The 24,238-nt window shown below is 38.0% G+C and overlaps 1 protein-coding gene across 1 annotated transcript; it reads left to right on the top strand.

The window, feature by feature from the left end:
• The first annotated feature begins 1,576 nt into the window (after window positions 1-1,576).
• Window positions 1,577-20,858, top strand: crtc1a (CREB regulated transcription coactivator 1a). The gene is made up of 15 exons (XM_053330291.1): window positions 1,577-1,830; window positions 3,779-3,895; window positions 6,407-6,532; window positions 7,063-7,124; window positions 7,782-7,876; window positions 8,580-8,665; window positions 8,760-8,800; window positions 9,284-9,468; window positions 9,635-9,774; window positions 10,060-10,152; window positions 12,050-12,148; window positions 13,908-14,009; window positions 16,819-16,902; window positions 17,043-17,223; window positions 18,011-20,858. Exons 1-15 carry the CDS (start codon window positions 1,705-1,707, stop codon window positions 18,214-18,216), a joined length of 1,743 nt encoding a protein of 580 aa, XP_053186266.1. The 5' UTR covers window positions 1,577-1,704; the 3' UTR covers window positions 18,217-20,858.
• The last annotated feature ends 3,380 nt before the right edge of the window (window positions 20,859-24,238 follow it).

Below are 24,238 nucleotides of genomic sequence, written 5' to 3'. Positions count from 1 at the left end.
CAAATGAGACATTGTTTGTTTTGTATGAATTTACATCTTAAGTGCTTTTAGTGAGTCTGATACTATCATATATCAAACTCATTGTCCCCATGGTTGTATGCATGCATCTGTTTTCATGGCAGCTGCTGCAGGAACTGTGAAAGTAAAACTCCCACTGCAGCTAAGAGACAAGAGTGGACATGAAGAGATCATTCTCTTCCTATTGGTGCACTTATCATCTCATTCACTGAGGGAAATATGAAAGGCCTTAACAAACATGTGACAGAAATATCCCATGATTGCATCTCTCCTAAGAGCTCATTTATTTCCATGTGAGTAAATCCCTCACAGGGGTCCATTCACCTTGTGTATTTATTCAGCTGAAAAGCAGGTGGAGACACTGTTGTGACAGTACTTAAGCTCAGTCAGCAGGAGTGCAGGCACACAGCTCCACAGGAGGAAGACAGAGACCGCCACTCTCTGGCCTGATATGTCATGTCATAAAAATGTGGGCCTCAATGGACAGGAAGATACACTCTTTGCCACATATTAAAAGGTGAGTAAAGTGAAATAAGATGTGTTTTTTAAACACATCTGATTTCCTCACAATATCACAGTCAGGTGTAAAAAGAAAAAAAAAGTCTCCATCTGGTGCCACTAACAACCATGTGTCATCATACCTGGAAGTCACACTGAGTGAGAACATCATGAATGCCTAAAAATATCTCTATGAATTATATTGATAATATTACTGATGATGATAATAATAATAATAATAATAATAATAATAATAATAATAATAATAATAATAATACAAATTATACATTATACTTATTATAATGTGTATATAAAGGAGTAACACGCGCACTGTCGTATTTCCTCAAAAAGTGAATTTTGCGGTTGTACCGCAGTCCAGATGTGCGGTGCGCCTCCACTACACCCCCGCGCAACGACGTGAGCACGCAAACATCACCAAAGCAGCTGCGTGAAGCCCGCGAGAAACAATCGGGAAGATACCGGAAAACAGACAACTCTGGCTTCAAAATAAAACTATAGGTTTGTTGCAACTAAATAGTTGAGTAAAAGGAGTGATCTGTAGAATTTAGTGGCATCTAGTTGGACAGATTTGACAGAAACGGAAAATAATATTTACAAGCATGTTTCTAATCACCTGGAAATAATAATCATTGTGTTTTTGTTACCTTACAACAAGCCCTTTATATCTACAGAGGGAGAGGCTCTTCTTCATGGATGCATTATAATAGCTGGATACTGGACTGAAAATGGCATCTATTCAGTCTCGTAAGAATAGCTCAGCTGGTTCATATGCCAAAAAAGTTTCTAGGTTCAGGGTTGACTTCCAGGGGTATGTGGCCCACTGAATATGCACAGTAGGGTTTCCACGGCTGGCCCCGCCTGCGAGTTACTACTCTGCCCATACACTTTACATTGTAGTGATGTGACATATTTTTTGTGGTCAGCTCAAGACACATAATAAAAAACATTTGTGATCGGCGATATGTCTCAGCTGTCCAGCTGTGATCGGATCACCGGAGACGCATGTTAATGCCAGGTGTAAACAGAGCCATGGTGCCTATGCATAATGCACACTGGTCCTTTAAATTACCCTTGTATTTTGTTATACATCTCACCGGAAGCACCGTGTCCTCACTCTATGTGACTTGACACTGACCACTGAAGGAAAACGGAGCAGAAGAGCGAAACATGGCGACTTCGAACAATCCGCGGAAATTCAGCGAGAAAATCGCTTTACATAACCAGAAGCAGGCGGAGGAGACGGCGGCATTTGAAGAAGTGATGAAAGACCTCAGCATTACCCGGGCAGCGAGGGTAACGAAATCGGTTTCTGCCTTTCCCCCCCTAACCTGCCACCTCTTCTGCGTTTGTTTTCAGTGCGAGCTGTCAAATATGCATTAGTATCGCGGCGGCTGCACGCAGCCAGCAGGATAGGTAAACAATAACAAACGACGCTTCCTGCCAGCTGGAGCCTTTTCTCTCCTGTGGACCACCACGACCAGAGCTGGTAGGACGTGACTGGTCCTGTAATGTACAGATGGATGTCAGGGACCCTCGTTCAAAAAAGTTATTTCAATTTTTGTCCCACGCAAGTGAAGCAAAGGGGCGTGCATGCGTATTTGACAGCGCGCGCCCAACTGCATGATTTTTTTCCTCGTCTCGTGCTCTCACAGAGGGGGTGATTAGACAAAACGACGTTATCTACTAAACCAGACGTATATCTTTCATATACAATAATTTTGGTAGGAGTGGCTATATGTTGAGGTGTGTGCGCGCCGTGGCTTAGTAAACTTGTCTGACAGGTCCTTAGGCCTGTGTGCACTCTGCAAAATGACTGACATCCACACACCAAAGATGAAGGCCAGCAGATTATGTGGAATTTAAGCCACATACAGCACAGGCCTCCAAAATAAATCCTATAGAGGCTGGGCTTCAGTTTTGACTGTTGTTGAGTGGATACATGGTGGGCAGATAGACTTTAAACAAAACTATACACAGGAAACATTGTTTTGTGTACGGGTCAACATACAGAGGAGGACCTGTGCATGTGAAAAAAATAACAACTGAATATCACAATGTATTCTTGCTGTTATGGAGACGCTATTGGATTATTTTCCATTATAGCAATCAAAGCTATTATTTAAAGAAATCAGTGTTTTATTTAGTCTGTGTGTCAGGAATATAAGACAAATGCTAAGCACAGATTTAGTCTTAGAAAATGTAAATGTGATCTGAGCAACAGCCAAAAAACAGCAACAAAACCAAATCATTACTATGTGCATTTTTCAGACAAGACATTTTGACATGTCACAGCGGGTAATAGTTGTCCCGCTGTGACATGTCTGCTGTTGTAGTTTCAGGGTCTGGTGCATGCGGGCTCATTGTGATGGCTCACTTGGGACACTTGACTGAACAGAGTCCATCGTTAATGTTATTAGTAACACCTGTGTACTTCTATCAGCAGTACAGTGTGGTTTTTGCTGTGTGTGTTTACACAGGTTGGTCAGAAAATATATTTTATTCACCCAGATGAAGGTCCTCGAGTTCATTTCTTGTGGGTTTCTTTTTTTCTTTTTGCATTAATGCATGGACAAGTGGTAGGAAGCTCTTGTCTGAGTCAAAGTTAGACCTTTGTGAAGCAGGCGTCAGGTTTAGAGTTTCACCCTTTCCACCCCATCCCTCTCCCCTTCAGCCTCTGTCTGCCTCTCTCTCTCAGCTTTTCTGCACCTGTCTTGCTGCGGTTGAAAGGATTGTCTTTTTGATCCAGAGATGTGACAGTATCTGTCCTTTGTTTTAAAAAAAACATATTTAAAGAAATAAACTCTCAGGTTGGAGACATATCAAACTACACCAGCTATGCAGGCTTAGTAATTGTTATTATTAGATTTTCTGCCCTGCCAACAGTGAGCAGTGGGCTTGCATGAGAAAATTTAATTGACCGGTTATGGTCTCTCTGATGGGAAATGGAACTGGAGGCTGTTTTGAAATAAACACTGCCAGGAGGGAGTTTGGGGAGCTTGCATTTGGAAGTGATATTGAACACTCTCTAAAGTGCTGTTCTTCCACCTAAAGTTTCTTATCATCTCTTTACATGCTAAAGTCAAGTCATACTTTGCTGTCATGCTGACAACAGGAAATAGAGTAGCCTATATCAACTTTTCAAGAACAATTGTGTTTGTTTTTTTTTCTTTCTCTGGAGCATGAACTTGCTATGACATATATGTCTTTTGTAAGGTCTTACTTTGTGTTGTTTTACTTCCAGTTACAGTTGCAGAAGACTCAGTATTTACAGCTGGGACCGAACCGTGGGCAGTACTATGGAGGATCTTTGCCAAACGTCAATCAGATTGGAAGCAGCATGGTCGATGTGTCTTTTCAGGTAATAGATTATTTATGCTTTCTTCTTCACTGTTTTGCTTTTTTTAAGGCAAATATTGAGATAGTATGGATACATTCAGTTGCCAGTTTATTTGTTGCATCCAGCTGAAACTAATGCAGTGTAATACAACAGTCCTGGCTTAATCAAGGTTATACTGTTTGCACAGAACGTGATTAATTTGGTGAACTAATTAAATTAACATTTAGCTTAGACGTGTTTTACTGTAATCATCCACAGCTGTTTATATAAATAACTATCCCTTATGTACATCTCTGTGGCTGAATAATATCCTGTAATACAGATTCAGCTTGTGGCCACTTAAAATGTTTACACAATCACCTCTATAGAGCTCTATGTCACTATCAGAGTTCTGCCCCAAAATAATAGTAAATAATTGCTGGAAATTACACTAGCTACACTCATGGTTTTACTATATTTATGGTTTTTATTGTTCTGCTGTCTACTGTGTTGGTCTGTATGTACAGTATGACAAAGAAAAAAGCTGCTCCATTTGGATGTTTTCAGAAATGTTTGTCGAGTGCTACAAGCTTTGTCTAGTGTATCTGCTTTAACGTCTTCCATTTACGTCATAGAAAATGCAATTGTATTATATCTGATGCATCAAAACATACATTTGAATACAGGCAAACACTTAATCCAAGTTACGTGCCCAGGTCTCCTCCACAGGTGTGCAGTCAAATTCTGGCTAATGAGACCTCTGCTCAAGTTGAATTTGGCCTTTTAGTTACATGAGGTCACTAAAGTCTTTGTACCAGTAAGAATGATTAAGGTTTTATTTATCGCACACCAACAAGCGCAAAAAGCTAATGGGACAGTGTGGAAGAGTTCAGGAATCAGGAATAATAAGTGAAAGCACCCTATGTATAGAGTCTTTGAATTTAGTAAAAAAACAATGTATTTTAATGACACCAATAGCTTGATAAGATTGTATTAAAAAATCTGTATGACACTAGTCTAACAAACTATTATGAAACACAACACAAACAGGATGCTTATCATCATGGGCAACTTTCAGACCCTCAATGTTAATATTACAGGCATGTACCAGTCTTTCATAGGCATTATACTTGTTGTAATGTGACCCCTGATCTTTGAGTCAGCGCAGATAACAAAAAAGGATGTATTCTGTTACTTCTTGACTTCTGCATTTGACATAGTAGATCCTAAAATTCTTCTAGACTGACTCGAAAATTGGATTTGTCCAAAAGTTTGAACACATACCTTACTGGTAGAAGATGGCGACCATGTCTCTGGAAAGCATGATAGCTTTTTAAGTACTGTGGAGGGTTCAGTTCTTGGTCTTGGTATTATTTTGTTTCTATATGCTACCACTTGGTAAAATAGTTGGTGATCATGGTGTGAATTATTGTTATTATGCTGATGACACTCAGTTGTCTTTATCTGTAGCACCAGATGACTCTAATGCATTGAATCCCTTTATAAAGTGCCTCTCCAATGTGGAACAGCGGATTAGCAAAACAGATATTCTCATAATTCGAACAAGTGAACAGAGAAAAAAAGGTTTCTGGTCTGGCACCCAGAACAAGGCGGAAGTAAAAAAACAAAACAAAAAAAACCCTGGGTGTTATTCTTGACTCTGAGTTACATTTTAATCCACATATTATCAATACATAATAGAGTTTGACCCTACCTTACACTGGAAGATGCCAGAAGGATGACTCATGCTTTTTGTATTTTCTCACCTGGATGATTGTAATGCACTTCATTCAAGATTACCTAAACACTGATAGGTTGCAGCTCATACAGAATTCAGCAACAAGAACCAGAAAAGAAATCATGTTAGTCCAGTTTTAGCATCATTACACAGGCTTGCTGTGTCACTGAGGATTGATTTTAAAATTCTTTTAATACATTTATAAGGCTCTTAATGGTTCAGCACCTTCATACATTACTGATTGCTTATTCAAGTATGTTCTAAACTGTCCCCGTAGGTCATGTAGTGTTAAATGTTCCAAAAATGAACTACAAAAAAGTGCGGTGAAGCAGTTTTTATGCATCAAAGGTTTGGGACATACTCCCATCACAAATTAGAAAAGTAACTTATGTTGATAGTTTTAAGAAACAAGATCTCAAAAGCTCAAGATCTATTTTTATGATCTTGATTTGAATTAATTTAATTTTTTTTCACATCACTGTTTTTATTTGACATTCATATTATTCCTGATATTCTTAAATACCTTCATACCCTCATTATGTTTTTTTAAAAATGGTTTTATTGTTCTCTGCTATGTATAGAATTACCCCTCATGTCTTTTTCTTTTTAATACCTGTGTCTTTGATTTTATTTTCTCCTGTAAGGCACTTTGAGCTGCTTTTTGTGTATGAAAGGTGCTGTATAAATAAAGTTATTATTATTATTATTATTATTATTATTATTATTATTATTATTGTTAGCTTGGAAATGGAAGGAAACGTTCACAATTTGATCAGGTGATTCAGATTTTTTTTCCTTTTTTCTCTCTCTGTTAGAATTCAGGATTGGACACCAACAGATCGACGCGACACCACGGGTTGGTGGACAGGGTCTACCGAGACCGGACCCGCATCACATCGCCCCACCGAAAGCCCCTGTCTGTTGACAAACATGGGCGCCAGATATCCTTTAAAACTTTCTGTTACTTACTACTCAGACAAAGTAAGTGAAAGTACCTGTGTGTCATCACTCTGCAGTAGAGCTGGGTGATCAGTCAATATAAGTATCTAAACTGTGAACCAGTGAATGGTATTGTTTTATACCCATTAACACATATTGAAGTGCAGTTCAACATTAACGCCCTACCTATGCTTTTCCTATATGGGATTATTTGGGTAAAACGGGGTAAAAAAAACGGGTCAGAACAAACTTGTTTTTGTACATCAGCGTGTCATCAAAGTCAAATTATGAATATATTTGGCAGGAAGGTCTGTAATAAGGAGCATGTACAGTGAGCCAGTCAGTATTTCAAACCAAGCCCTGAAAAACATCAAACCGTGACGTGAAGCTCACAGCTCATTATTTCTCACTTTAATCATGTTCTGGTTTATTTACTTTTCACTTTTTTATTATGACTGTCTTAGTTAAAAGAATTCAAAGGAATGCATGCACTGAGTTGGGCCAGCTGTATTTTCTTAACCTGCGATTTCACATCGACAGCTGTCCATATGGCTCAGTATATCTGTCGCCGCCACCTGATACCAGCTGGAGGAGGTAAGACAGCATCAAATGATAAAACACTGTCTTTGCGTGACTGTGTGTGTTACTGTTTACTCTTTTTGTAATGATCTTAACATAGCCTCAGAATTATGACTCGCTGCCCTGTCAAATCAGCAATATAAGACATATTTACATTAATGATGAGAACATACAAATGATATCGATCAATAACATATATTGCAACATCACACATGTCATGAATTACTTTTACAGTAGACTATCATAAATGAACATGCTGCATTTATATTTTTTATTCATAAACCATAACAAAGGATCACATTGTACTAGATCTTTGTTTTAAAGGTCACAACATATTTGATGTAATTGTAACTTCTGAACTCAGTTTGGTCATAAAGAGACATGATTTTAAACTTTTGCACACAGCATGATGTGCCAACTGAGTGGTTCTTGTAGACCAGTGCAGACTCTCAATGAGTTGGAAAATCAGTCATAATAGCTACATTGTGTTAATTATTATGGTTTATGCCAGTTGAACTTTGTGTAAAAAGTGTTTGCAGCTGCTGCTAAACACTGTTTTCTTTTATAGGAGTTGAATGATATGTGTTTCCCTGCTTCTAAAAATACTGTATTGGGATTCTCTGATTTTACTATACTTTGCATTGTGTGATTGTGGAAATTCTTGCACTGCAGGACAAACTCTGACTCAGCACTGCACCAGAGCACACTAACTCCTGCCCAGCAGGCCTCCTTCACTGGAGGATCACAGGAGCTCCAGCCAAAACGAGGTACAAATGATCTCAGAGTAGTTTTTTTTTCATTGAGCTACCAAACATTAAAGGGCAGGCAAGAGTTTAAGAGTAAAACTAATGCGATAAGCTGTTATCACATATCTGAGATGTTGTGAAGCTCTACTGCAAATGAGTCCTTTCTTAACCAGACCAGACTGTTCAGGTGATTTTTAGATGATCTGCAGTGGGTGGTGATGGATGTTGGGCTTGTTTTGTTGTAAGCTTGTTTATTTGTGTGCTATTTTGCTGCTTTTCTCTTGACGTTCAGTCGAGGGCCCTCCAGTGTATGATGAAAGGGTTTGAATGTGGCTTTGAAGGCAGAGGAGGAAAATTGCTGCTGAGAAGACAGGCTGCATTCAAGTGTCCAATGAATTTTAGCGTTAATGGCAGCGTGAGGCAGATGATTTTAATGTCAGGAGCACTTTGATTCATTTTGTATGAATCTCCTTGGAGACATTTTTGTATTTTCACATTAAGTATAAGCCTTATCTTTTACTTTCCTGTCAGACTTTCAGTCTTTCTTTCTTCCTGCTTTCTGTTATATTCCTCCCTTCTCTTCTTTGTGTTACATTTTGTGGTTAAATATGCCTTGATTGTAATAAATGAGGACATGTTGGCTGTGATTATTATACGCTCAAACAGGCTGGACATCTGTAGACCCAAGAGACTGAAGACATATTTTTTTTCTCCATCTCTCCAGTTCTCCTGTTAACTGTACCAGGGTCTGAAGCAATTGAACAGGATGTTGATGAAGATGGGCAAGAACAGAATTGGGACTGCAAAAAGGTGTAACATCTAAACTCACATGCATATGTTTCTATCTCTTTTTATCTGTGATCTCCACAATACTCTTGCTATAAATTAAATTTTCCCCTTTCAGAACATTTCAAGGTCCAAGCCCTGCAAAGTTCCAGGAATCCAGTGAGCATTTTACAGTTTTTTTTTTCTTCAGAGCTAGTCTGAGGTTACATTTTCTAAAGTCTGATTAACATAATGTCGATGAGAATGTTTTAGCTCTAGCTGCACTGTTACAATGTCGGACATCATTGGAAGTAATTATTGTGTCACAATCTGCTTCAAATGAGTGCATATTTACACATCTGAACAAGTATGAATAAAACATAGCTTTAAATTGAAGCCATCTGACTGTAATTCAACATAATTTTCATTTACTCGCCCAACTTCCAAAGTAATGGAGTGTGTAGCCAGAAGCAGTAGGAAAAGTCCCACTAGGCAAATATTTCTGAGTTGATTGTATTGGAAATCATTTTTAAGACTTACCCAGTAATCTACATAAGCTATTCAGTGTTTATGTGTCTGTTCCTTCATCTCATTATTGACATTTTACAGTGTGTTAATCTTGTCATCGCTGACAAGTTCACTACACCCGTCTGTTTCCTGCAGCATATTCCCATCTCCGGACCAGCAGTTGACCACTTCACTAAAACCAGCTGCCCACAACACTGGCGGTTCACTGCCTGACCTGACCAACATCCAGTTCCCTCCTCCGCTGCCCACCCCTCTGGACTCAGATGATACTGCAGCCGCCTCGTTCACCTCCTCCAACAGCACACTGGCGAACGCACAAGGTAAACACCGCAAACAGTCATCTGTTCACATTTAATGTGTAAAAAAAATTTGCAGTACGTCAATGACTTTTCATCTCAACATTTACCAAATTTTGGTGCTGATTTCAGAATATGTGTGCTTTTAAAAAAAACTCCTTCCTTATGCCATTCTTTGTGTGCTGGGTAGGAGTGAACAGCTCTGAGCCCACAGTAACCATGGAGATACAGTCTGGGCAGGACAACATGGTTCCTCTCATCCTGAACGCAGGAGACCAGCACCAGAACCTGCAGCTCTCCCCGTCATCTCCACCTCTCACTCTATCTCAGGTACACCAAATTCTCTGCCCTGACCCCTTTCCCTAGAAAATCAATGATGTAAATCTTAATTGATTGTTGATTTCAATTCCCAGTGGTTCACATTGACTTTTTTATATTACAGTTATGAGGCTCTGTGTGTGGTGTCTAAAATACAAAAGATACAATTTTGTTCTCATTATGTAGGTACAAAATACGAGAGATTGATTTACAAATTGTATGCATGAATCATTCAACTGAATAGCCCACAAATAATGAATGTGATGCATTTTTATCTGTTGCTCTGCTCTCTGCCAGGCGGCCATCAATGCCATGAACCTCGAGCAGCAGCTGTCCCAGTATGCCTTCTTCAACCAGCAGCCGTCGTCCCAGACCCACCAGAGCCAGCAGGTGAGTTTCTCCCCAGCAACTTTACCTTCAAAAACCCAAAGCATACCCAGCTGAGATAGATTTTTATCTTAGGAGAGAGAAATATCAGGATTTATCCACAGTGTAAGTTGTGGTTTTTGAAATCTGAATCACAGGTGTCACTTTACACATTAAACACATGAATACATAAACCACCAAACTTCACTGAATGTATTAACAAGATTGGTAACCTTTGCAGATGAAGTTGGCTGATATGTCCTTTACAGATTTGTTTGCTTAATTTTCAAGATCGTTTTTCAGTCTTTGTAAACTGACATCAATGCCTGTTTTTACATTTTTTTTAAATTTGTGCAATCTTGTAATCGCAATGAATACAAATTCAGCTAATTCATGAATGCAAGAGTTCATCATTAAGTCTAATATGTGCTTTATTTATGAGAAAATCACATTGGAAGAATGCAGTTATTGGTCTTCTGATGCATAGGTTCAACTCTCGTAATTCCATGTCAAATCAAATCAAATCTGAATCTCTCAACAAATGTGCTTGTTTGCAAACAAGTTCATGCCTGAAGGATTTTACTTACTCAAATGTCAGCTCTTGTAAGCAGTGCTTATTTCTAAGATGTATCATTATCAACTCCACCATCTAAAATACAGTAATCTCAACCTACAGTTCTGCCAAAATCTCAACTCCAGTTTTGTAACCACCATAATATAACCTGTTACACTAAGACTTTTGAGAATCAATTGCCTATTATTAATTAAACTAATTAGGACAAACAATTTCTTCATATATTTTTGTTGACTATTCAATATAAACGTAATTTGTTGCAAAATAGCAAAAATGAAAAACAAACTCAGATTTCAGATTACCTTCTTTAATGGCAGTTTCTGTTCTGTCATCCAGTTCTTGTGATACATGACATGCATTGAATGGCAGCATCCACGTCTAGGCAGATTGCGAATAAATTCATATCTGAGATCACAATAGGACACATTGGTATGACCATGTTTTCCGTTGGAATAATTTTCCTAATTTGATTTGTCCATAATTAACAAAAGGGACACATTTTGTTGTGCTGAAAATAAGTCTCAAATTACCAGCAGCGCACAGACCTCTGTCATGTTATCTGTCACCCCAGCTGCTTGTTGAGAGGTGTATTGCTGAATTGCAGTTAATTCTGAACAGACGCTACTCTGTTTTACAGTCTCTCTTACTTATATTGTACAAAGTGTTCCCACAGGCCTGAAAAATCCTTAAACATTTGTGTAATTAGGGATTTTGTTAATGATAAGGTAGCACCTAATTTGATCGACATGCCCCTGCACCGTCGACACTCCTTTCTGTCCTTGGATCAACACTTCACATCCTCAAGTAAAACCCTTTGATGGAGATTTTCTCAGTTGTAGCAGTTCATGAATGAATAATGTGACCATGATTTGTGGACTTGGTCATGAGTGAAATATAAGGGCTCTATGATGTGCTATTCTGACTGAAGTTATGTTTTCTTGATATTTGACAGTTAAAAATTAATAATGATATTTGTTTTGATGTAAACATACAGTATTAAGCAAATGTCTCTTCTCAGAGGGATGCTTTAAATCTGTTTATTAATGAGTTGTTACAAATATACAGCATGTACATGATTATAAAACCACTGAGAATTAAATTAGTGTTATAATGACCATACATAAATAAACACAACTAGTTTAAAACTTGAATTTAAAAATGAGATAGACATAAAAATGTAGCCTGTAGCCATTTATACCCTGCAAATGAAACACAGGCAGATCCTAATATAGCCTATCTGTGATAAGCCATTATCACCAGTTCTATCTATAAACTGCTTTGTGATGGCTTCATGATGGCTGTAACTTTTTATGACTGAATATTTGTTCATCTCTCTTGAATTTGCAGCAGACAGGCCTGGTCCAGCTGCCGTCCTCTGTGAACTCCTGCTCCACGTCAGACAACCAGACCTCCTCACAAACCAACATGACCATCGACATGAACACAGTGAGTGGAGGACACATATCACACAGTGTCATATTATGACAGCAACACAGCGACAGCCGGTTCCCTGTTCCTCCTGAAATTAAGTTTTCAAATGCTATTAGTGTGTTGATCTTAGTGATGCATTTTGTCAGTACTTGATAGGTTGCTCTAGATTGCATTGGTTCTATGAATAGTTGTCATTTACATCAAAAAGAAAAGAAAACTGTACTTGTCCATTTGTTAAAATTTATATGTAAACATTTCTGTTTACAGTCCTGGAATTGAGTTTTTTTATTAGGCATGCTTTGCACAGAACTTACACAAAAAGATTGAAATGATTGTAAGAAGTAGAAGCACAGCAAAATGTGCAACACATCAAGGAATGGAAATACATCTGCAAGGCACTGTAAGTCCTTCAGATCTTGGCTCTCGCCGCTTTGCTTCTGTTGCAGTGGGAATGTGTTTGGATTAGTGCAGAAATGAAGTGGCCTACATTCACTTCATCTCAGTGACAGACTTTGCAGTGTGGGGTCAAAGGAAACATTGTGAGGAAACACAGCAGGGTTGCAGCTTAGTCCCAATGTTCTGTTAATTTAACCATGAATAAGAGACTCATATCTAGTTTATATTATGTGCTGTTTTGTTTTCAGAGAGGATTTTGGATGTATTTGCCTCTATTTCTAAGATGTGCATTTTAGCTGTGATACTGTTATAGCAATTTTCTTTCTGTTTCCGGAGCGTTCAAACTGGACTAACACAACAATTCTCATCATACTTGTCAGTATCAAGAAACCTTGAACTGCGTTATCACTTCTCTATCTCATGCTACCAATATTTTGATAGCTTATCTACACCTACACCTCTAAATCTGAATGACTTGATAGTTTATCTATTATTTGATATCATAGTAGCTCTCATATTTTTCTCTCCACAGTTATGGGAGTGCATTGCTTTATGGCAAGTCAAATTGATTTGGTGATCAGACTTTAATTTCATGAGAATCTTGTCTTTATTTTTGTTGATTTGTGCAAATATTCTTTGTTTTAGAGCCGCAACAATTCCATGGTTAGTTGATTAGTGGATCCACAAAGATTTATCGGTAGCTATTTGGAGAATCAGTTAATTATTTTGGTTATTTTTTTAAACAGAAAGTTTCATCTTCTCAAATACAAATTCCTACTTTTCTCTGTTTTATATAACTGTACAGTGAAAATCTTTGGGTTTTTGACTGTTGGTTGGACAAAATAACATTTGAAGACATCACCTTGGGCTGTAGGACATTTGTTCACCATTATCTGACATTTTATAGAATAAACAATTAATAGATAATTGGGGGGAAATAATGGTCAGTTTATTTGATAATGGAAATAATGCAGTGGTTTTTAATTTTTTGTGGGATGAGAAGCGTGAAAAAAGAAGAGAGAACAGAAGAGATGTTCAGTTTATTTCTTCTAATTAATCTGCTGTAGATTTTAAATATTGATGTGGCATATACTGTAGTACATGGTCTTTACTTCCCTTCATTCTATTATCCTTGGCATTCATTACTATCCTCACTCAGTTATGCAGGGTTGTGACCACAACAGACTGTGGAGAGATCCGTCAGTATTGCAGTAACTCCTCAGCCTGCTGTTTATGATTCTCATAACCCTCTACACAACACACAGCAGCTCACATTAAGACAAGCATTACAGATGGAACAAAACTCCATATTCACATTCACACAGACGCCAACGACAAACCTCGTCCAATGTGAATAACTCATATCCTCTTGTATCAGGCCCCCCTCCAACAGTACCGCAGTAGGGTCGGATCCTCTGCCAATCAGTCTCCAACCTCCCCTGTCTCCAATCAAGGCTTCTCACCTGGCGGCTCGCCTCAAGTAAGGGCGTGTGAACCAACGAGTCGCTGGCTCGCTCTGTATAAACGTCACCGTCCCTTGCATCGTAGTTCTGTGGTGATCGTTGCCGAGTAGGACTCTGTGGCTGCGCCCTACAGCTGCTTTCTTGTGTCGACATCAGCAGATCTGGGCAAAAAAGATCAAGATCAAGATTTATTTGTCCTCATGGGGAAATTTGTTTTGGAGTCTGCACATCAGTTCCACAGTAAATTGTAAAGTATGTCACAACAATAGGAATCACATCAAAACAGACTTGTAGTTTTTTATTTAGTTTGTTCCATGCTCTTTTTCTGTATTTATGTGAGAGAGAAAAGAAACAAAACTCATAGTAACAAGAAGACTTTAAAAAAAAAAAAAATCAATATGCAACACATTTGACCTTTTTCACAGCTGACATTTGCACATGTAATAGCACGAAAATCACTATCGTACCTGCTTAGACACATGACATTAATGACCTTAATTAATGTGATTACAAGTGTGCTTGTCATGCCCTGGCATGATAATGGGAAGCCAGACTAAACATTTTAAATAAGTATTCCAGGACATCTAGCTTTGTCAAGTAATTAATGTGTTAGTTCACACAAGAAAAGTGTCACAGTTTTCAATATGAAAGTAATGCATGATATGACATGAAACACTGATACATTGTGAAGCCTGTGTAGTTCCTGTTTTGCCCAGATCTGACCACCAGTCTCTTTACACACTCAGTGTCATTTATGTGTTGTGATGTAGCTGTGTCCTTGACCTTCCTTCTCTACTGCTTTTGTGCTATTTGCGTTGCATCTCCTGTTTTCCTCCCCAGTCTTGCTATATTGCAGAGTCTATACTGGAGTTTTTTCTATGTTCATCAGATCAGATGTGTTCATTGTGGTTTTGCACAAACACAGGGATTTGAGGGAACCTTACAGGAGATCTTAATCCCCCTCACAAAGTATTTTTGAGGAGCATTCTCAGGGTTGGATCTTCAGTATACTGAGCCTTGCTTGCAGGGTGGTGCTTTTAAGATAAACTAAACACACCCAAGGTAAACATGGATCAGGGTTGTTAATGTGTGTCAAAACTCTTGTGAATAGGTTGTATTGTAAATCATTGCTAATATGTTTTCAGAAAACCTTTACGTAACCAGAGAATCATTTTAAATAAGTATTTGCTTCTACTCCGGGTATAAATAATTTTATCAGCCACTCGAGAGGTTACCATTTGTTTTTTTGGCTGGTGAGTGAAGCAAATCTACCGGCCACTTGCATATTTTACCAGAATTTGGCTTGTGGTTGGTGCTAATTTTGTGCTCTGCTTTTACTTAGTCGTCATGACTTTGTGTGTTTTGAGATGTTGAGAAAGATACATTTGAAAGGTGACAGCGACGTGTGTGCATTTGAACATGTTTGCTCTTTGCTTCCTCTGTCTCACTTCTCTCCTGTGCTGAAGCGGCTCACTCATAGTCCTGAGGTTATCCCTGGGCTAAACCACAACTGACAGGCTGTGTTCTATTATCCTGCTCTGCCCTGTGGGGACATCTGCAGCGCACACAGATAATTTGGTTTCGAACTAGGAGGAGCACGGGCTGAGAATATGATCCAATTACTTATACATTAAGAGGCCACGATGAAACAGGAGAATTTCTGTTGCTGGTTTAATGAGGACGTTCAAATGGGAATCTTCAAGAGCTTGCACTGGATGACTCAGTGGAGGGAGAATAAAGTCTCAAAGGGGATTATATTTTCAATGATTCCCTTTATTTCATGTGAATTTTATTCCATTTGGTTGGTGTTAATTAAAACACCAAGGCCAGAAGGCAGTAGAGGAAGCTCATTCAGAGTCTTTTGAAAGTAAGCGTCCCCATCGTTATCTTTGGCTGAGTGATTTTTTGACATTTGGTGCGTTTCTGTCCAACAGTATTTTGAGATTATGATGGAATGCTTCCTACACATGTAAATGAGGTAGTTTCATTATTTATTAGTCATTGTTGGTAACTTATTGCACACATGCCTTTGTTTAACAGGTTTATCCTTAAACTGCATTACATATTATTGTCACAAGTGTTTGATAACCACATTTGAAAAGAAAAGTGTGTTTGCATATAATATTATGTATCCAGAAGATTATCGGCCTATATACAGTATATGTTGATATCAGATTTTTTTACTCCCCAGTATTGGTATCAGCCCAAAAAACCTCCATATCAGTTGGGCCCTAGAAAAAAATATAAATCCCAGTTGAATTTGACTCTAAATCCTTCAGTACAAGTGGTTCCAGACTGCAGGGGCGGAAAACATACTGGCCCATTTCCCAAATTCAGTGCATCAGGGGTGTCATCTGAGCACAGTCCGTAATTACCAGTTTTAAGTGAGATATACACAAAGGTAAGACGGGAGCAAACCAAGGATGGACTTATATTTAAAAAAATATGAATGTGTATAGATATATACCACCACAACTTACCCTACCACTACCTTGTGTACCTTGTTGTTTGAGTTGCCTAGTTCACAGCAGCCTTCCTCTTTTCTGTAATAAATGCCCAAATATGGTATCATAAAGATACAGAACACAAAGGTTTGATATAGGCAAGTTGGCTCTGAATTAGCAAACTCCAAAGGCTTAAATTTGCAGATGTTGTGAGTTGATTTGAATCAGCTGTCCACTTGTTGCTTTTACTGTCTCCTTTTCATATTCCACATATTTATGTTAAATGTTTATCTTCTGCAGCCTGGATAAAGAGCATACATAGTCGCACAAGGAGTCTTTATCTGATACTCAATGAATTGATTTGGCTTGTTGTTTGTTACAGCATAACTCCATTCTGGGTAGCGTGTTTGCAGACTTCTACGACCAGCAGCTCCCATCCATTCAGGCCAGTGCTCTCTCTCAACAGGTACAAGCGCCGTCTGTGTTTGACAAAAATCTAAATGTCCATATTTAGTTCTGCTTTTTTTATTTTGGTGCAGTCATATGTTGCGTAAATAAAGCAGCAGCAGAAAATGTTGTGATGTTTCTCTCTGTTGTGACTGGCAGTTGGAGCAGTTCAACATGATTGAAACCCCCATCAGCTCCGACAGCCTGTACAACCAGACGTCTACCCTCAACTACTCCCAGGCACTTATGATGGGTTTGACTGGTGGCCACTGCAACCTTCAGGACTCGCAGCAGCTGGGCTACAGTAGCCATGGCAACATCCCCAACATCATTCTCACAGGTGCCTCACTTAAGTCTCACACAGCAAGTGGCTTTTTAATCTGAAGAACCTCGGCACGCTGCTGCTTGTGTTGTAAACCTACATGATACAATACTTTTGTGAAGTATCTCAAAGCCCAGACTAGAATGAAGCTTGCTATTTGCATGTTTTGATATAGTTTTTGTGACACTGTGAAAACAAAATGTAAGCATGGTAAGCTTTAAAAAGATATGACTCAGGACTGCAGGACTGTTATAATGGGTTAGATTGTAATGGTATACACAGTAAACTGGCTTTCAATCGCCTTGCATTGTTTTTAATCTGCCATTCACACTTAAGCGTATTGGATACAGTGTAAAAATCATTTTGGTAGAGGTAAATCTTGATGGGGAGTCCACCCAATCAAATTGTATGTATTTAGGGACTGCCAAATGTATGAGTGGCAGTAACAAACAAACAAAAAACACTAACAATGATAACCAGTGCCTTTGCCCATCCCTGGATAAAGCCATTGAAATAGTATTCAACAGGATTTTACACCCTTGCTGAGTTTTCCATTCTGTCTGAAAATGAGTTGTCTGTTGTAAACTGCCTCCTACTGAAATGTATAATTAAGATGTTAGGATGTCAGGCTTCCTAAGGTATCCAATCATAAGCCAGACTCCTCAATGTTCTTTTTATCTTCCTGTCCTTGATTTGTTCTCTAATTTGGGCTAGAAACAAAGCCGTCCCTCTCCTTAAAACTTCTAATAACCGAATACCTGTTTAATAATGCTTACTAATGTTTTTCTGTCTTGCTTCTGTTCAGTGAGTGGAGAGTCTCCCCCCAGCCTGCCCAAGGACCTGACTGGCTCACTGTCGACAGACGTCAGCTTTGATGTCGACTCCCAGTTCCCGCTGGACGATCTGAAAATCGACCCGCTGACGCTTGACGGCCTGCACATGCTCAATGACCCGGACATGGTCCTTACTGACCCCGCCACAGAGGACGCGTTTCGCCTTGACCGACTCTAACGCCTCTACATGCTCATGCACAGGTGTGCGAACGCTGCTGCTTTGGGCGGGATGCAGATTTGTGCAGTGCGTCGGTCGAGACCCCATCCGGACAGAGCGTCAGTTCGACACCAACCGACACAATCAAACCCCACAAGAGAGCTTTTTAAAGAAACATCACTGCAGGAAAATGCGTTGACTGTTGCCAGCCTCCCTTCTCTTCAGAACCTGAGGATGGTTTATGACTTATGACATTGAGTTACGGTATGAATCCTGTAATCCACTTCTTTTTGCTAATGACACATCCATTTTTGATTTATTATATATTATATGCCTAGTTTTTATGAATATTGATTTGTGGAAACTTGACAAAAATATCATGTGGGCAGAAGGAGCCTGGGCTTTTATTCTCTATCAATGATTGACAAAATAATATCTGCAGAGCAAACCCTAAACTAACTACAGTACACCACACACCTGTCACCGTAGCGTAGCTTAATGACTCAGAGGAAACACCTGGTTTGGTCTGTGAAGTTTTAACCTCCCTCTGTGCCAAACTGGTCTTTCTCAGTCCCACATTTGGTTTGGATTTCAAGCGCCAATCCCTGTTTGATTTGTTGTAGAAGCCAAAGTCACGCCTGGTTTTATTTTATCCCAAATTTGCTCACAAGTCTTGAGTGACAATGAGTCATTTTGTCACCTAAGTTATTTTTAGAAAACGCTGAAGTTTTGATTTCACCATAGTAAATAGCGGTCATCAGTTATGCATGAAATCACAAATCACTGTGCATACTTGTTTTGCCTTAATAGCTTGACATTTTGGTTTTCATGCAAAGATGACTATTATGTAAATGAGAAAAAAAAACAACCTTTTAATGGTCGAGTTTACTGTTTTTACAGGTGGTTTGGCCTCCATCATTCACAGTTGCATTACTCTAGTCGTACTTGTAAGGCGTGCTGATCTTTATCCATCCGTCGTTTATCTATTGTCACTACCGTGTCATTTTTCATATTCATTTATCAGTCAAATCAAAATGGATAAATGAGTTATTTGTTATGAAATAGATGTTTACAGGTTTGTTTTGTTTTCTATTTTACATGTACAGAATGTGATTAGATTTTGCGTAACGGAATCTATGCAAAACTACAGTGATTGATTTAAAACTGTAAAATAAAACACATAAAATGAACCCTTCTATAGAGAAAGCCAATGTGCACGATTCTTATAGAATGCACAGCGATGGTGCCATGTTATATTTCTTTTGATACTTTTTAAACATTTTTATTTCAAAACTATTAAGGTGTAGACAAAAAACGGCTCAGTGAGCGTGTCATAGAGTAGAAACTGAATCTTTCCTGGATTACTCCCAAAGATGTGACCTCAGTGTAGTTGAAATATATATATATATTTTTCCAGACAATTGAACTGCCTCTATACTAGAACAGCATTGTTGATGCAATGAGAATGTATTTAGGTCACATCTGTACAGTCGTGTTGTTGCCATCTTGTCATTCTCATTGCCTGTCTCATATCTAGCCTTTTATGTACTGTACTGTAGGACCAAATATCTTATCACCCGTTACTTTTTCTCCCCAGAAAGGAGACTGTTATTGTCGTATTGATTTAAATTGTACAGATGACTTTGTCTGTTTTGTTGGCACTACAGTGACACTGTTTCTTCATCATGCTCATGTTGTCTGTGCCCTTTATCTATTTGTTTCATGTGTTTTTGGTCTTTCTTTATTGTGGCTTCTTGCGTTTGCTCTTTAAAAAGAAGAATCCCCATGCAAAGTCCAGTATCGATATCCCATATGCACTTTATGCATTTATTTAAAACACTTATTTATGAGAATTTATATACCAAATCCCCTGTGACTGTTATGTGCACTGGACCTGTTTGCCCTGTCTTTGATCATACATGCCTTCTTGTAAAAAAAACAAAACAACAAAAAACAAAACAAAAAAAGAAACAAATATGGAGGGAAGAAAAATTAAATTATAGCTATTTTTGAAAAGTCATACATCGATTTAAAAGTCTATTTAAAAGAGCCACATTTTTACTTAATCAGTGAATATTTTGTTAGCCCCCTCTGTCGCAGCTCTTTCTGCTAGCGATAGCAGGTTTGAGTCAATAAATTAAATTTAAAAAATGTTTTAATCAATCACTAATTAACCTAAACTAAAACCTAACTAAAATGTATGATTAAAATAGTTTAAAATAGTGCAATTTCTTAGATTACAACATTTGAAATTTGCAGGGCATATTTTATGGCATTCTTATTGTAATTCAGTGCAGGAACAATAATTATTAAAACACCCATAAAAGGAGAATAGTCTATTTTCTAAGACACTGTAAAGTCATTTTCCATCAATATTCCACACTATGAAAAACACTTGTCTGTAGCTGCGACAGTATGTTTGTTTTGTTAATGTATGTCAAGGTCCCCCTGTGCCAGCATATTTCACCATTACTCTCACACAATTTAAATCAAAAATGTTCTGACAAATGTGATCCAGTCAGTTGAGCTTGAAGATGCCCCCCCCCCCCCCTCCCTTTCCCCCAACACTTTAATGTTATGGATGCATTATGTTTTGGAATTATGATGCAGTGTTTTTGGTTTGTTTTTTTTCTATTTTAGTACTTTTGTGATTGCATGAATCTCTTGACCTTGTTTGCCCTTTTTTGGGGGGTTTTATTTGCTTTTGAAGGGCAGGGTGAGCTTTGTTCGTTTAAGTGTGTCGTTTTTTCTTGTTTGGTAAAAAAACTGTCTCTTTTTTAATTCTACGTCATGTGTAGGCTATGTAACTGCTACAGTAAGTGAAGCCTAAAAAGTATCAGAAATATGGTAATCAGCCTTTTTATGCACATGTAGGAAGCTGTTTGTTTGGTACTATGTTTTACACTGCAATATACAGTATGTGCTTATTTTTTTGTGCAACACCCACAGAGCTTGTATTATGTCATGGTGAATCTATAGACTAGCTTTGTATATTGCTGTATGGTAGGAACCGTGTTTTTCGTGCTTTATGTAATATGATGTCAAAGTGAGAAAAATGCACTGAGAAATACTGTGCTGCAATATGTCATTGTGGCTCTAAATTCTCTGCTGGACCTCAGACTTTGTCGTGAGCCTGACATCTTTTGTAGGTCCATTTTCTGGTTTTTGGTATTTCCCCCAACTTTTTTTTTTTCGCCTGTTATGCATCAATGTTCAGGTATTCATTGGTATTACACCAGTGTTTACAGAGACAAGAGTTTACAACAGAGCAATGATGTGTGTTTTTCTCTCCACAAAATGTTTCCAATACTTGATCGACAAAACAACATATGAACCACTCGCAGTGTAGATTAGCTAAATGATTCGGTCCTTTTAATAATCAAATTTAACAGTGAAACAGTAATGCAATTTCAGCGCTATGATAATGTCAATATTACGACCATAAAATAATATAGTCTCTTTAATGAGGTTTTAAAGTTGTATGAATTAATTAGATTTCCTTTGTACTTCATCTGTCTGCATTTCAAGGCCCTGAAAGCACTTTTAATTTAAATTTGTATTCTCTAGAAATTCCCCTTCCTGTACTTGCTATTAGTAGCTACATGCCCTCAGAAGAGAATAGGCACTATAGAGATTTTATGGATATAGTTTTACAGTAAATATCCCTCTTCTTCTTTCAATGTTTAAATGAAACTAAAGTCAACAGGTGTACCAAAAAGCCAAAGCTCAAAATACATGCAACAATACTGAGACATTTCAACCTGTCCTCCTAAATATATCCTCTCCTTTTTTCTCTTTTTTTATTACATTTTATTTTATTGGGATACAAATTATTATTATTAATATTTGAACTTCTCAATGAATTGTTTACAGTGACCATAATTGCTGAAATTCTTGCAGCAAAGAGATGTGACTGATATTTCCTGCTCCGTCCCTGGGACTTTTTTTTTTTTTTTTTGCTTTTGTTTGTTTTTTTGCATGATAGTGAATTTCACAATATCTCAGAAAATACCTTGACATGTTATATTTTTGCTTTAAATTACTCAGTTCTGCCTATGTTTTATAAACCTGCTGTCAAACACTATTTTGTAGTGAATATTACTATACACATCTTGTCTGAGAAATAATATAGACATACAGTAAGAAATAATGTAAGACATAGCAAAAACAAATACTGTAAAGTCAGGCTATATATATATATATACATATGTGTGTGTGTAGACTGACTTTGTGACACAACATATAAAAACAAACTGAATCAGGAGGAGTGATAGTCATGTATGGTCACTCAGTGGGCTACCCACATCTATGAATCCTTTGTGTGCATTTTGAGGACATCCCTGCTGGTTAAAGCCTCATACAATGGCAGCTAAATTGTTATATAATGTATTTTGTTTTTGAGTACAGTGATACTACTCCAAACACTGCACATGCATTTTACTGCCGTGAAGGGGTGCACTGTGCTACTCATGTGCACTCGCAGCAACAGGAAACATATGCTCATAGAATATGCAAAATCTAGCATTCTGCAGCACAGCTTGGCAAGTTGGTACTTTTTTGAGCTAACCCTTTAAAAATGACTGGTTCAGACTTTGTTCTTCAATTTGTGTATTTTCTATTTTAACTGTCAAATCGGACCAAAAGAACCCAAGTTGGCTGTAAATGTGTGCTATACTAAAGATAAGATACGCTTCTGTTGGAACTGTACCTGATGTATTTTTCTTGTGTGAAGGCTTCTGTCTTTGTATCTTTGCATTATTATTTGTAAATGAAATGAAAATAAATATATATGAATACGCTGAGATATTGTAATCTTATTTTTTGTCATTAAGTAGACTACAAACAACACTAGAAAACAATGAACTGGAGCATTAGTTGTACTGTCTCTGCCCCCATCACTGGCATTAAAGCAGCATCACATCCAGCATTTGCCCTTCCCTCTGCCACTATGTCCACACTAACTTTTAAAGAGCTGACAGTGGATATTTTGCACATGGGATAGTGTAGTGCCACCACCTCAAATTAAAGACAGAGGATGGTATTTGGACACTGGAAACCTTTAAAGAGATTATGTAATAAAGCAGGCTACAGTACAAGCACAAAACAGTGAGGTTTACTAACTATTTTTTAATGAAGCAGAGGCAAAAATGAACCCTCGAGAAATTCAACAAAAATAATTTAAACCATAGCAAAAGAAAAAATGTGGAGCCTCACAACACGCTGCCACCTACTCTCTTCCCTAGTCCCCTCAATAAACCAGCGACTGTCCTTTTACCTTCTCGGCCACACCTAACTGGAACATACCATCTCAGGTTACCACGGGGTGAGCTAAACTGATACAGCACTTTCAACACATAACACTGACTTACAATTTCTGTTACTGCTGACAATCACTATTTCCTCTTATTACACATACCCACATAGAGCAATGAGTACACCAAATTATACAGAATGTCATTGAATACAGAACGGTTTTATCCTTCCAACCTCAATTTGACCAAGCCCAGTAATTCACTACTGAGTGCAGCTAATGATGCAAACCTGTTGCCACTACCACTGATTAAACAGACAATCTGCTGTTACATCACAAGTCACAACTCTTAAAAACCGGAATGGAAATATATCACAAAATGCTGAGCTGAAACCTGTATTACATTTGTGCAACATGACTGAAGTTATTGACAAGACGAGGTGGAAAGATTTAGTGTTTTCTAAACTATGTAAAGGTCATGATTATTAGGGTTAGGGTTTGAGACTCCAAGTGTTATTAAAGGCTCTTGACAGCACAACATGTTAACTTGGAGACAAACCTTATGGCATGCAAAAGTGGTTGAGAAAATATTTAAGAGAGGAGGAGTAGATACACAGGAAAAGCAAAACAGAAAAATAATCCTTAAACAAAACCAGATGGACAACATTTGCACCGTTTCTAAAGACTAAACTGGATAAAGTATGAGTGTTCACCCATGAACTTAACTCATTGTATCCAATTGCAAGAGAAATATCCTAAAATATACCTCCCTGTTTTGCTATACATCCACAA

This window comes from Scomber japonicus, chromosome 12 (assembly GCF_027409825.1).
Source record: "Scomber japonicus isolate fScoJap1 chromosome 12, fScoJap1.pri, whole genome shotgun sequence".
Taxonomy (NCBI): Eukaryota; Metazoa; Chordata; class Actinopteri; order Scombriformes; family Scombridae; genus Scomber; species Scomber japonicus.
This window is presented reverse-complemented; position numbering and strand designations above follow the sequence as displayed.

Excerpts from the sequence above, each read along its gene's own strand:
- crtc1a (XM_053330291.1), top strand. The coding sequence starts at position 1,705 with ATGGCGACTTCGAACAATCCGCGGAAATTCAGCGAGAAAATCGCTTTA. Across the intron at positions 1,831-3,778 it reads GCATTACCCGGGCAGCGAGG|TTACAGTTGCAGAAGACTCA; the intron begins GTAACGAAATCG and ends TTTTACTTCCAG. Across the intron at positions 12,149-13,907 it reads TGACCATCGACATGAACACA|GCCCCCCTCCAACAGTACCG; the intron begins GTGAGTGGAGGA and ends CTCTTGTATCAG.